The 14,374-nt window shown below is 41.0% G+C and overlaps 1 protein-coding gene across 1 annotated transcript; it reads left to right on the top strand.

Annotated features, from left to right (window-relative positions):
- Positions 1 to 1,811: 1,811 nt before the first annotated feature.
- Positions 1,812 to 11,445, top strand: LOC121572550. Its single transcript, XM_041884600.2, has 7 exons — positions 1,812 to 1,942; positions 2,291 to 2,325; positions 5,183 to 5,229; positions 10,137 to 10,522; positions 10,684 to 10,842; positions 11,048 to 11,113; positions 11,319 to 11,445. Exons 1-7 carry the CDS (start codon positions 1,898 to 1,900, stop codon positions 11,406 to 11,408), a joined length of 828 nt encoding a protein of 275 aa, XP_041740534.2. The 5' UTR covers positions 1,812 to 1,897; the 3' UTR covers positions 11,409 to 11,445.
- Positions 11,446 to 14,374: the final 2,929 nt, after the last annotated feature.

The following is a 14,374-nucleotide window of genomic DNA, read 5'->3' as shown; positions in this document are numbered from 1 at the left end:
TACACCAACAGCTGTACAGATAGAGGGGAGCGTGACCTGGTATCATCTAAACCATTGTACCAGAGTACCACGAGGGAACCGATGACTTAGAGATGAGAGAGCTGAGGATGCTGGAGCTGGCAAGAATCAGGAGATGGGGGAGGATGGCAATTACTGATGAGCTACTTGTTCTTGCTGATTCCCTCGGCGGAGGGGCAGACCTTCGATACCTTCGAGACTTTCGAGACCTTCTAGATCTTCAAGATATTTCATACATCCAAGACGCACCAGATATCCCCATCATTGATTTCTCTGCCCTTGAGTAGTTCTCCTGAGAATAAAGGGAATAGCATACTGACAATAGTAAAGAGCAAAAGAACATGATAGAGAAGAGAAACAGACAGGATTAAAATGTATATTCCTGCACAGGCAGGAACCATAACTAAAATACAGAAAGGGATCGCTATTAAAGTACGAGGGTCAACTGGTTATTGGTGTGGGAGGAACCAGCACAAGGATTATGGGAAAATCACATGGGGTAACTGTGACCTTAAGATAATAAAAGAAAAAGACAGGTGGATCATAGACATAAGGATAACAGCCCAAGACTTAGATAAACAATTTGATGTTGTACTTAGTGCGACATTTTCAGGGGGAAGGGTTGGTGAAGTAGTTATTCCTTGGGAAAGTGCACTAAACCCTGTACATGTTACAGCCATACCAACTGCAGAAGAAAGGGAATGGAAGGAGCCATTAAACAATGACTAGTATAGATGAGTACAACATATTACATTAAAATTAGATAAAGAAAATATTTTTTTCCCGTGGCTAAACCAACTAGGCTCATAATTTAATAATTGTATTGTTATTTACAGATGACATACACGTTGTTATTAAGAAACATTAAAGTTCACATGTTCCAGAGGGCATTTCTGCCAAAAAATGCATTTTGATTTTTAAAAAAAGTTTACGTTCAAATGGATCTCCCGTGAAGTAGGGACGCGTGACATACGCCTAGTTTCCTGAAACAAGTCACATTTGTTTAAACAAGTCAGCCATATCAGCAGTTTTTTTTTTAAAGGCGGTGTAGTGTCGAGTTAAAGTCGCTAGTTATTGCTGTAACAAAGGAGTCCGCTCATACTGAACTTTGATCATAAGGTTTATTCATATCACAAGATTTCAGCATAAGTTTACGGGTGTCATGATCCCCCCCGGAGAGCAGCGTTTCCCAAATTGCAATGGCCGCTCTGCCGTTTTTGTCTCTAGCCTATACTTATAATCTTCCCCAAAATATGGGCTGCTCCCTCTACTGTCCAATCACCTGTCTCCAACGAACAGGGGTGTCACTACAAAATGGCTCCCTCTACTGTCCAATCCCCTGTCTACAACACACAGACCTCTGTCCTATGTGGCGTCACACTAAAAACCATTCCCTTTGACACTAAATAAACATCCTCTCAAGTTCCACTTAAAACCATTAACAAAGTCATAATCTTAATACACTACAGCGGTAAATGAGGCTGAATGAACTGTTTTGCTGCCAGACAAGGCTCCGCTGATAGCCAGGTGTAGTGGTGGTAAGGATTCACTCCATGGTGCTGAAAAGAAAGCTCTGCTGTTGGGACAGCTTTATGTAGGCCCTAACAGTTTATGGGCACCATTTGTCACCGTTATAGTGCAATTAATGTATTATTCAGTGTTGTGTTGTGGCTTTGCTGGCATGCATAAAACATTTGTTTGTCCCACCAAGATTTACATGCTAAAATCGCCACTGCAGGGACTATTCTAGTTTTGGGTCTCAGAACGGCAACGACCGGCCCTGGCGAGGAGGAGCAGCAAAAAGGGAAGGGAAACATTCAGCAGGTAGGAATTTCAGGGGTATAAAATAAAAGGTCCTTTGGTTGGAGGACGCAGATCAATGTTTGTATTCAAGAGGAAGACCCTTTTCTGTCAGACTGAACAGGTGAGTCACAAAACGATGTCTCATTTGACAACGTAGAAAAAAAGAACATTTATTGAAATGGAACTAGTGTTGACTAGCCTACTAGTTAGTTCCCAACTCAAATAATTTACTGGATAATTTAAAGATAACCTTGAAGTGGGAATGATATAATTGACTCAACAACCAAAAACACATTAACCATAAAATCTGTAGTTATTTCTGGTTGTTTACTAAAGTTAGCTGGGTAACTAATTGATCCTGCTTTGTAGTCTGCTTTGTAGTACACCCCTCTGTTCCTTCAAGACAAATTGGTATGTCATGACAACATAATATGTTTATCCGTATTTGCATGTTTGTTTTATGCTACAGTACACATCGGCTGTTGACAACACATACATAATGAGGTAAAGGGACATTTGATGTTGCCAGTATTTTAAAATGTAAAGCTACAGTCTGGTTGCCTGAATTTAATTCCGCTGATTTTATCTATCGGTATGCTGGACAATAGAACGAGTCAAAATTCACCCAAAGCTGAAAAACTGCCAAATAACGTTGGCTAAGCTGGAACACTAGCGCGAGGTCACAGCAAATAAATTGAAACGAACCTTTGCTGAGCCTCTTCTGACTGGAGTGATGCTTAGAATTCCACTTCCCCTAAATGGCATCAAAATATGTATCCCTTTTTTTATTTTACCACTACAATCTGTTTTTAGGACGAAACTGAAAAAGAACAACTTGTGTAGAAAGTAATCTGCGTAATGAGGAAGTAGGGAAAAAATTAGAACTTCTATTTCTGGTCTAGTGATCAATGACAACCGAGCTCGCTGCCCAGATTTACATAATTACAAAGAAGAGATTCTCCTAATGAAAATGGTGTCCGACCTGAAAATATCTAAACATACACATTGTGAGATATTTGGCGAAATAGACAGACATGTCCGTGTAGAATTTCCCCATAGGGAAACAATGGCCATCCTCAGAGTTCCAACAGTAATGTGTAATTTCTGACATTTGAAAGGCTAGCGTTTGATGACAGCAGAGCTCGCTGCCCAACCTTAAATCACTACAAAGAGGACATTCTCCTGATTAAAATGGTGTCCGACTTCAAAATCAAAATATACCCTATAGGAAACAATAATAACATGCCATTTAGCAGACGCTTTTATCCAAAGCGACTTAGTCATGCGTGCATACATTTTTTTGTGTTTATGGGTGGTTCCGGGGATCGAACCCACTACCTTGCCTTTACAAGTGCCGTGCTCTACCAGCTGAGCTACAGAGGACCGCAATGGGATGACCTCAGAGTTCCATAAGTAGAAGTTTTCACTACCAGCAAACTATGCTACTTACATTTAACGTAACATCATTAGAAATAATAGGTTATCCTGAATGAAATGGTGTAGAACTTCAAAACATCAAAATACATCCATTTTGAGTTATTCAGCTTACTTGTTAAAAAAAAACACTGTATAGCCTCAAAACATGGTTAAAACTATACTTTTTGTACCATGGATGGTCAGTCCTTCCATCCATAACTTTCCTAGCGGTTAAGAGCGTTGGACCAGTAACCCAAAGGTCGCTGGTTCGAATCCCCGAGCCGATTCTGTCGATATGCCCTTGAGCAAGGCACTTAACCTAATTGTTCCTGTAAGTCGCTCTGGATAAGAATGTTTGCTAAATAAAATAACTGTATAAACATTTTAGTGGTTACATTTCTCCAGCCCTATCCCAAAACAGTGTCGGGAGTCCACTTTGTTATTGTTTCAACTGCTGATTGGCGTTTTAAGGGGGTGTGACTTTGGCAGATAATGTTACCCATCTTAAGAAAGATTTTTAAATATAATTAACTAAATAATAATAATAATAATCATATTCATAATCATAATAATCATCATAATAATTTAAAAAAGTTACCTGAGGTAAGCCTATAGATAGGGTTAACGCGGGCCGGTCTCATTGCCAACCATTGCGAAGTTGGCATTGTGATGCAGAACAATAGGCTGGGAATAGAACGTTCAGAAGGCGAGTTGGTGCCACGGTGCTCAATACAACTAATAGGGACTGGCAGGGTGTAAAAATGCCCTAAAATAAGGCCTGTTTTTTCGCGATTACTTCAAAACTACGGCAAGCAGCTGGGACATATGGTAATATTATGAAACTGGCTCCATGCAATGAGCTAGTTTTTATCAGAACAAAGCATTGATAAAAATATCATGTGTCCAGCCGACTATAGGTCCATACTTTACATTAGTGTGGAGAAGAAACCCAAGTGGGCGTGACGTTTGGCTTCAGTGATGTGGATGGGTAGTCAAAAATTATGCTGCATTCATAACCAAGTGGGAAAGTGGAAATTACCAGTTGTTAAGTCATAAATACCATTTGGATGCATTCACATGCTTTGAACTCATTGAGAAACGCTGATTTAGCTAATGGCCAACAAGCTGTGTCAACCATGAACTAGAAGTACAGTTGTCATGTTTGTAAACAAATTGTAGTGTTTAAAAAAAGTAATAATTTTTTTTTTATAAATGTTGTTTTGTTACATTTAACTGCCGAAAATGCTTTTATCAAGGTAATTTCCTTAGTAGGCAACGTCAGAGGTCAGCATTTGGAAGAAGTCGTTTTTTTTTCAAAATTCAAACAAATTCAAACAAACCCCCTGGAGACATTTGAAACCCCACCTCTTTAAGGAACTCCTGGGATAGGATAAAGTAATCCTTCTAATCCCCTCCTTACCCCCCCCCCAAAAATAAAAAAAATAATCATTATAATAATTATAATAATTATAATAATTGTAAAGTGGTTATAAGGTGAATGCACCAATTTGTAAGTCGCTCTGGATAAGAGCGTCTGCTAAATGACGTAAATGTAAAATGTAAACTACACATGGAATTTTAGAAAACGTGTTGCCTTCCATGTCGTAAATTGAGGAAGTATCCCCAAGTAAAGGTTGGTCGAAAATTATCTGTGCTGCGCTTAACATTACCTACCTAATAATGCCTATCAGCCAGCTGGAACAGTAAAAATGTCCTGACTAGGCAATATTTTTTATAGATAATCGAGCCCCATCCATCAGTTGCTTTTCTAATAAGTGTTTGGTGGTCGATTTTCTTTTTCTTTTTATAATTTGTATTTTATAGAATGCCAGATTGTAGCTTTAAGTTTCATTACAATTAAGTGTTTTTATGGCTGGCCTGGTACTGTATGACAAAATGCTATTGTTCCATATTGTCTAATCATTTGTTTTTTCCTCTCAAACAGCACAAGGGGGATTATTGTGAATGCTTTCCTACAATGTCAGACTGAAGGTAGTACTGCCTATTCATACCAAAAGCCATCTTAGTCTAATGATCTTTGTAATTGTGAAAGGTGATAAGTTACACATAAGATGTTTGTTGTTCATACTTCAGAGAAAGATTGTTCCAACATTATCCAATGATCAATAGTTTTCACACTTGGAATTTTCTCTGGATATTTCTTCTTGACCTAACCAGTACATCTTTACTGCCCACGAAGGGCAATTTGAGTGAAGCTTAAATTTGTTTTATAAAAACACACAACATAAAACCATATGATACAACATACAGTGGTAGGTAGCTTAGTGGTTAAGAGCTGCCGATGTGCCCTTGAGCAAGGCACTTAACCCTAATTGCTCATGTAAGTCGCTCTGGATAAGAGCATCTGCTAAATGACTAAAATGTAAAATGTATTCACACCTCTTGACTTTTTCCACAGTTTGTTGTGTTAAAAAGTGGTATTCAAATGGATTTCATTGTCATTTTTTGTCAACGATCTACACAAAATACTCTGTAATGAAAGAGCTTTGTACACCTGGATTGCACAATATTTGCCAATTATTCTTTTAAAAGTTCTTCAAGCTCTGTCAAGTTGGTTGTTGATCATTGCTAGACAGCCATTTTCAAGTCTTTCCATAGATTTACAAGCTGTTTTAAGTGAAAACTGTAACTAGGCCACTCAGGAACATTCAATGTCGTATTGGTAAGCAACGGCAGTATAGATTTGGCCTTGTTTTTTGGGGGTTATTGTCCTGCTGAAAGGTGACTTTATGTACCATTGTCTGTTGGAAAGCAGACAGAACCAGGTTTTTCTCTACGACTATTTTGCCTGTGCTTAGCTCTATTCTGTTTTATTTTATTTAAAAAAAACTCACTAGTCCTTGCTGATGACAAGCATACCTATAACATGATGCAGCCATCATCATACTTGAAAATATGAGTGGTACTCAGTAATGTGTTGTATTGGATTTGCCCCAAACATAATGCTTTCTGTAAAGGCTTCCTTCATTTCAATCTGTCATTTAGGTTCATATTGTGGAGTAACTACAATGTTGTTGATCAATCCTCAGTTTTCTCCTATCAAAGCCATTAAACTCTGTAACTGTTTTACAATCACCATTGGTCTCATGGTGAAATCCCTGAGCGGGTTCCTTCCTCTCCAGCAACTGAGTTAGGAAGTACTCCTGTATTTTTATAGTGACTGGGTGTATTGATACACCATCTACCAATTGGTGACCTTCTTTGGAAGGCATTGGAAAACCTCCCTGTTCTTTGTGGTTGAATCTGTGCTTGAAATTCAATACTCAACTGAGGGACCTTACAGATAACTGTATGTATGGGGTAGAGAGATGGGGTAGTCATTCAAAAATCATGTTAATCCCTATTATTGCACAAAATGAGTCCATGCAACTTAGTATGTGATTTGTTAAGCACATTTTTACTCCTGAACTTTAAAACTTACGGTAAACATAAAATTAATATTAAGTCAATGGGTGTGAATACCTTCTAAGGCACTGTATGTACACTGCTCAAAAAAATAAAGGGAACACTAAAATAACACATCCTAGATCTGAATGAATGAAATAATCTTATTAAATACTTTTTTCTTTACATAGTTGAATGTGCTGACAACAAAATCACACAAAAATTATCAATGGAAATCAAATGTATCAACCCATGGAGGTCTGGATTTGGAGTCACCCTCAAAATTAAAGTGGAAAACCACACTACAGGCTGATCCAACTTTGATGTAATGTCCTTAAAACAAGTCAAAATGAGGCTCAGTAGTGTGTGTGGCCTCCACGTGCCTGTATGACCTCCCTACAACGCCTGGGCATGCTCCTGATGAGGTGGCGGATGGTCTCCTGAGGGATCTCCTCCCAGACCTGGACTAAAGCATCCGCCAACTCCTGGACAGTCTGTGGTGCAACGTGGCGTTGGTGGATGGAGCGAGACATGATGTCCCAGATGTGCTCAATTGGATTCAGGTCTGGGGAACGGGCGGGCCAGTCCATAGCATCAATGCCTTCCTCTTGCAGGAACTGCTGACACACTCCAGCCACATGAGGTCTAGCATTGTCTTGCATTAGGAGGAACCCAGGGCCAACCGCACCAGCATATGGTCTCACAAGGGGTCTGAGGATCTCATCTCGGTACCTAATGGCAGTCAGGCTACCTCTGGCGAGCACATGGAGGGCTGTGCGGCCCCCCAAAGAAATGCCACCCCACACCATGACTGACCCACTGCCAAACCGGTCATGCTGGAGGATGTTGCAGGCAGCAGAACGTTCTCCACGCCGTCTCCAGACTCTGTCATGTCTGTCACATGTGCTCAGTGTGAACCTGCTTTCATCCGTGAAGAGCACAGGGCGCCAGTGGCGAATTTGCCAATCTTGGTGTTCTCTGGCAAATGCCAAACGTCCTGCACGGTGTTGGGCTGTAAGCACAACCCCCACCTGTGGATGTCGGGCCCTCATACCACCTTCATGGAGTCTGTTTCTGACCGTTTGAGCAGACACATGCACATTTGTGGCCTGCTGGAGGTCATTTTGCAGGGCTCTGGCAGTGCTCCTCCTGCTCCTCCTTGCACAAAGGCGGAGGTAGCAGTCCTGCTGCTGGGTTGTTGCCCTCCTACGGCCTCCTCCATGTCTCCTGATGTACTGGCCTGTCTCCTGGTAGCGCCTCCATGCTCTGGACACTACGCTGACAGACACAGCAAACCTTCTTGCCACAGCTCGCATTGAAGTTCCATCCTGGATGAGCTGCACTACCTGAGCCACTTGTGTGGGTTGTAGACTCCGTCTCATGCTACCACTAGAGTGAAAGCACCGCCAGCATTCAAAAGTGACCAAAACATCAGCCAGGAAGCATAGGAACTGAGAAGTGGTCTGTGGTCACCACCTGCAAAACCAGTCCTTTATTGGGGGTGTCTTGCTAATTGCCTATAATTTCCACCTGTTGTCTATTCCATTTGCACAACAGCATGTGACATTTATTGTCAATCAGTGTTGCTTCGTAAGTGGACAGTTTGATTTCACAGAAGTGTGATTGACTTGGAATTACATTGTGTTGTTTAAGTGTTCCCTTTATTTTTTTGAGCAGTGTATATACATATAGCCTAGAATAAGTGCAAGTACAATATGATAAGAAGTGCAAATATGCAAGTTGTTCGAGTGCGCCTGTTTTGCACACTGGACTGTTTGACGCATTTCTGCGTAACTCTGTATTCCGGAATAAAACTCTGTATTCTGTGATTTACCCTCCTGCGCCTGACTCCTTCAAATCACCCATCACAATGTATGTGGACACACCTTCAAATGAGTGGATTCAGCTATTTCAGCCACACCTGTTGCTGACAGGTGAATAAAATCAGGCACACTGCCATGCAATCTCCATAGACAAACATTGGCAGTAGAATGGCCCGTACTGAAGAGCTCAGTGACTTTCAATGTGGCACCGTCATATGATGCCACTTTTCCAACAAGTCAGTTCGTCAAATTTCTGCCCTGCTAAAGCTGCCCCGGTCAACTGTAAGTGCTGTTATTGTGAAGTGGAAACATCTAGGAGCAACAACGGCTCAGCCGGTGTGTGGTAGGTCACACAAGCTCACAGAACGTGACCGCTGAGTGCTGTAGCGCGTAGAGCGTACAAATCGCCAGTCCTCGGTTGCAACACTCACTACCGAGTTCCAAACTGCCTCTGGAAGCAACGTCAGCACAATAACTGTTCGTTGGGAGCTTCATGAAATGGGTTTCCATGGCCGAGCGGCCGCACACAAGCCTAAGTACACCATGCACAATGCCAAGCGTCAGCTGGAGTAGTGTAAAGCTCGTCGCCATTGGACTCTGGAGCAGTGGAAACGTGTTCTCTGGACTGATGAATCATGCTTCACCATCTGGCAGTCTGTCAGACAAATCTGGGTTTGGCAGCTGCCAGGAGAACGCTACCTGCATAATGCCAACTGTAAAGTTTGGTGGAGGAGGAATAATGGTCTGGGGCTGTTTTTCATTGTTCGGGCTAGGCCCCTTAGTTCCAGTGAAGGGAAATCTTAACGGTACAGCATACAATGTCATTCTAGACGATTCTGTGCTTCCAACATTAAGGCAACCGTTTGGGGAAGGCCCTTTCCTGTTTCAGCATGACAATGCCCCCGTGCACAAAGCGAGGTCCATACAGAAATGATTTATCGAGATTGGTGTGGAAGAACTTGACTGGCCTGCATAGAGCCCTGACCTCAACCACATTCAACACCTTTGGGATTAATTGGAACTCCGACTTTGAGCCAGGCCTAATCACCCAGCATCAGTACCCGACCTCACTAATGCTCTTACATTTACATTTACATTTTAGTCATTTAGCAGACGCTCTTATCCAGAGCGACTTACAGTTAGCGCATACATTATTTTATCGAACCCACTACCCTGGCGTTGCAAACGCCATGCTCTACCAACTGAGCTACATCCCCTGCCGGCCATTCCCTCCCCTACCCTGGACGACGCTGGGCCAATTGTGCGCCGCCCCATGGGTCTAGCAAGTCCCCGCAGCAATGTTCCAACTTCTAGTGGAAAGCCTTCCCAGAAGAGTGGAGGCTGTTATAGCAGCAAAGGAGGGACCAACTCCATATTAATGCCCATGATTTTGGAATGAGATGTTCGACGAGCAGGTGTCCACATACTTTTGGCAATGTAGTGTGTGTCCTTGAGGATTAATGAGACTTGAGCTATAGCATTCTTCAGCCTGGGTCAACGTAGTCTATGAGCTGCTTTTGGTTGGAATTTGTGGAGTGAGATTGCTATTATGTTTGTTGTTCAGGCTTCTGAGAAATTGTCACGATATTGCTCTTGTTGTAGATAAGTGAAATAACATGCATATGACATATATTACATTTTGTACTAATCTTGCCCTTTTGTGTTTTCAAGGTGGTGGCCTTAGATGTGTTTCAGACAAAGTGACAGCACATTGTAATGAAAGCATTTCACTTGACGACAAAAAGGGGTACAAGTTGAAGATCGGGCACCAAGATAACACTGTTTACAAAGGAAACAAGAAAGAAATTGAAGAGTTGAGCAAATTCTACCTTAAAGAGGAAGTGAAGATGGTAGTGATTGGTGTAATAGATGATTTTGATGAGTGTGAGGCAGAGAGTGGGCAACTGTTGATTTTGGTAGGTGAGGACTGGAAAGTGTATGCTTACGAGACAGAGTGTCTTCATCTGGTTGCAAATAGTATGCAAGATCTGTTTGAGTCAGGGCTGAAGTACCCAGGAATCAAAACCTTCTACCGTGGCCAGTGTTTTGCAGACATGGTAAGATCAAAACTGTTTAGCGATGTATGTAACTACCTTATAATGAAGTTTCAAGAGGGACGTTTTGAGACAATTGAAATTATTAGAAAGTAGAGGTTTAGCGGCTAAACCACAAAGGGCAGGCCACCAAGGTAAAAACTGTTTAAACTCCACTTTTTCAGACAACAGAAGAATGGTCTAAAGTTGAACGTGACAGTGATGAGATTCAGAAAAAAAAGGATGAACATAAGTGTTTCCTGAAGTCAATGGAAGAAGAATTTCTGAAAAACCTTGACATCATCCAACGCAAATTACCAACGCAGATGATGCAGAACAAAAAGGTTCATTTTTGTATCATTTTCTATTAGTAATACTTTGCTCCTTAATTGTACATATTTTTATAAATGTGTTATTAGTTTCAATCAAGCATAAACAACAATGAAAAGGTTATATTCAGGCCATATTCAATGTGACAAGCTCTACTTAGACATTATTTTATAATTCTTATGGATTCATTCCTCATACGGGCAAATGTTTTCTCAACAGAGGCCAGTGAAAAACCTTGACATCATCCAACGCAAATTACCAACGCAGATGATGCAGAACAAAAAGGTTCATTTTTGTATCATTTTCTATTAGTAATACTTTGCTCCTTAATTGTACATCTTTTTATAAATGTGTTATTAGTTTCAATCAAGCATAAACAACAATGAAAAGGTTATATTCAGGCCATATTCAATGTGACAAGCTCTACTTAGACATTATTTTATAATTCTTATGGATTCATTCCTCATACGGGCAAATGTTTTCTCAACAGAGGCCAGTGAATTGGTGTGAAAAAGCTACAGTAGAAGACCCCAAAAAGAAGCTGCGTTCTAATTGTAATCGTCTGTGTTTAACCTATTAATAATAATAATAATATGCCATTTAGCAGACGCTTTTATCCAAAGCGACTTACAGTCATGCGTTCATACATTTTTATGTATGGGTGATCCCGGGGATCGAACCCACTACCTTGGCGTTACAAGCGCCGTGCTCTACCAGCTGAGCTACAGAGGATAGGTGTTCCCTATGACACTGATGTTTGTCTATTGCACTCTTCATGCACCTTTTGCACATATTTATATTGCACATTATATACAGGTGCAGCTCAATAAATTAGAATATTGTGGAAAAGTTAAGTAATTTCAATAATTCAATTGACAAAGTGAAACTCATATATATCGTGGATTAATTACACAAAACGTGAAATAGTTCAAGCCTCTATTTGTTTTAATCTTGATGATTACGGTTTACAGCTCATGAAAACCCCAGTATCTCAGAAAATTAGAATATGACATAAGTCCAGTGAAAAAAGGAAATGTAATACAGATGTCAGCCTTCTGAAAAGTATGTTCTTGTACATGCAGTCAGTACTTGGTTGGGGCTCCTTTTGCATGAATCACTGCATCTATGTGGCGTGGCATGGAGTCGAACAGCTTGTGGCACTGCTGAGGTGTTATGGAAGCCCAGGTTGCTTCGATAGCGGCCTTCAGCTCATCTGCATTGTTGGGTCTCGTGTCTCTCATCTTCCTCTTGACAATACCCCATAAATTCTCTATGGGGTTCAGATCAGGCGAGTTTGCTGGCCAATCAAGCACAGTAATCCCATGGTCTTTGAACCAGGTATTGGTACCTTTGGCAGTGTGGGCAGGTGCCAAGTCCTGCTGGAAAATGAAATCAGCATCTCCATAAAGCTTGTCAGCAGAAGGAATGGTTGAGAAACAAGATTCTCTGGTCTGATGAAACCAAGATTGAACTCTTTGGCCTGAATGCCAAGCGTCACGTCTGGAGGAAACCTGGCACCATCCCTACGGTGAAGCATGGTGGTGGCAGCATCATGCTGTGGGTATGTTTTTCAGTGGCAGGGACTGGGAGACTAGTCAGGATCGAGGAAAGATGAAGGGAGCAAAGTACAGAGAGATCCTTGATGAAGACCTGCTCCAGAGCGCTCAGGACCTCAGACTGGGACGAAGGTTCATCTTCCAACAGGACAATGACCCTAAGCACACAGCCAAGACAATGCAGGAGTGGCTTCGGGACAAGTCTCTGAATGTCCTTGATTGACCCAGACAGAGCCCGGACTTGAACCCGATACAACATCTCTGGAGAGACCTGAAAATAGCTTTGCAGTGACACTCCCCATCCAACCTGACAGAATTTGAGAGGATCTGCAGAGAAGAATTGGAGAAACTCCCCAAATACAGGTGTGCCAAGCTTGTAGCGTTATACCCAAGAAGAATTGAGGCTGTAATCGCTGCCAAAGGTGCTTCAACTAAGTACTGAGTAAAGGGTCTGAATACTTATGTAAATGTAATATTTCAGTTTTTTATCTAAAAACCTGTTTTTGCTTTGTCATTATGGGGTATTGTGTGTAGATTGAGGGGGGAAAACTATTTAATCCATTTTAGAATAAGGCTGTAACTTAACAAAATGTGGAAAAAGTCAAGGTGTCTGAATACTTTCCGAATGCACTGTAAGGCTTTGCATTTAGGCCAAAATGTTTATTCCTTTGCTGTGTTTTTTTTGGAGTATTACTTTAGTGCCTTTTTGGAATATTTGCATGTTTGCAAATAGTTGCATGTTTTGGAATATTTGTATTCTGTATATTTGTATTATTTTCACTGTCATTTAGTTTATTATTGAGAGTCACTACAATGTTGTTGATCCATCCTCAGTTTTCTTCCATCACAGCCATTTAACTCTGTAACTCTTGTAAAATCACCAATGGTCTCATGGTAACATCCCTAAGCAGTTTCATTCCTGTCCTGCAGCTCAGTTCAGAAGGACGACTATCTTTGATGTGTCTGGGTGGTTTAATACATAATCCACAGCATAATTATTAACTTGACCATGCTTAAAGAGATATTCAATGTCTGATTTGTTTTTGTTACCCATATACCAATCACTTCCCTTCTTTATGAGGCTTTCGAAAAGCTCCCTGGTCTTTGTAGTTGAATCTGTGCTTGAAATTCAATACTTGACATGCAGAGAACCTTAATGAAAAGGTTCCTGGAGTCACCTTTAGGGGTTCCGCCGGTGTAGCAATCTAAGGAACCCCTAAAGGATCCTCCAGGAACGTTTAAAAAAAAAAAGTGATCTTTGTAAAGCACTTTTTTTTTCTCTGTACAAATAAGTATTTCTGTAAACTTTTAAATATATTTTTTTATCACATTTGACAAACCCCTCCCATCCCTGATCTCAAGTAAACCCCTGGCGGGATCGAATAGTGTAACATTTAGGTTAGCCAACTTCGATGAGCTGGAAGATGTGCTGGAAGATGAGCTGGAACTTAAAGTTCCCTAAAGTGCATATGAAGCACAAAAGTAAAGAATCTGTCATCGTCAATTATGATAGACTGATAGATTAAAAAGTCATTATATTACAATAACACTAATCATGTTAGGAGATTTGAATGATGTATTACACCACTCTCGCGTTTAGTTTTTTTTCACTGACAGCCCTTAACATTTTCTCTCCTTGATGTCAGAAATACTGCTTGTGTTCATCCTTCCCCTCTAGTGAGGGACTAAAAGTCATACCTGGGAAACCAGGGGAGTGGAATCTCTGGCCATATGGGTGGGGCTGCAGCTAAGGAAATTCAGCTAGTGCAATGTGTTGCCAACCTTGCGGACAACCACTCCTACAGGGTGTCATGTGATTATTATACATTTTACAGATCACATCAGCTTTGTAGCAGGCTACACACATCAATGCTTGCAGAGAACATGGCTGATACAGTAAGCAAGCTTATTTATCTGGTTGAGTTGTGATAATTAGAAGTTTAATTTAATGTAAATTACAATTTGTTGTAATAGGCAGCATAATAAGCCT

Source organism: Coregonus clupeaformis, chromosome 8, assembly GCF_020615455.1.
Source record: "Coregonus clupeaformis isolate EN_2021a chromosome 8, ASM2061545v1, whole genome shotgun sequence".
Taxonomy (NCBI): Eukaryota; Metazoa; Chordata; class Actinopteri; order Salmoniformes; family Salmonidae; genus Coregonus; species Coregonus clupeaformis.
The sequence above is the reverse complement of the archived record's forward strand: the minus strand, read 5'-3'. Positions and strand labels throughout refer to the sequence as shown.

Bases quoted from the DNA above. Each gene is read 5' to 3' on its own strand.
- LOC121572550 (XM_041884600.2), top strand. From the start codon at position 1,898: ATGTTTGTATTCAAGAGGAAGACCCTTTTCTGTCAGACTGAACAG. The intron at 10,523-10,683 runs GTAAGATCAAAA...CCACTTTTTCAG, and splicing joins GCCAGTGTTTTGCAGACATG to ACAACAGAAGAATGGTCTAA. The intron at 11,114-11,318 runs GTTCATTTTTGT...TTTTCTCAACAG, and splicing joins AGATGATGCAGAACAAAAAG to AGGCCAGTGAATTGGTGTGA.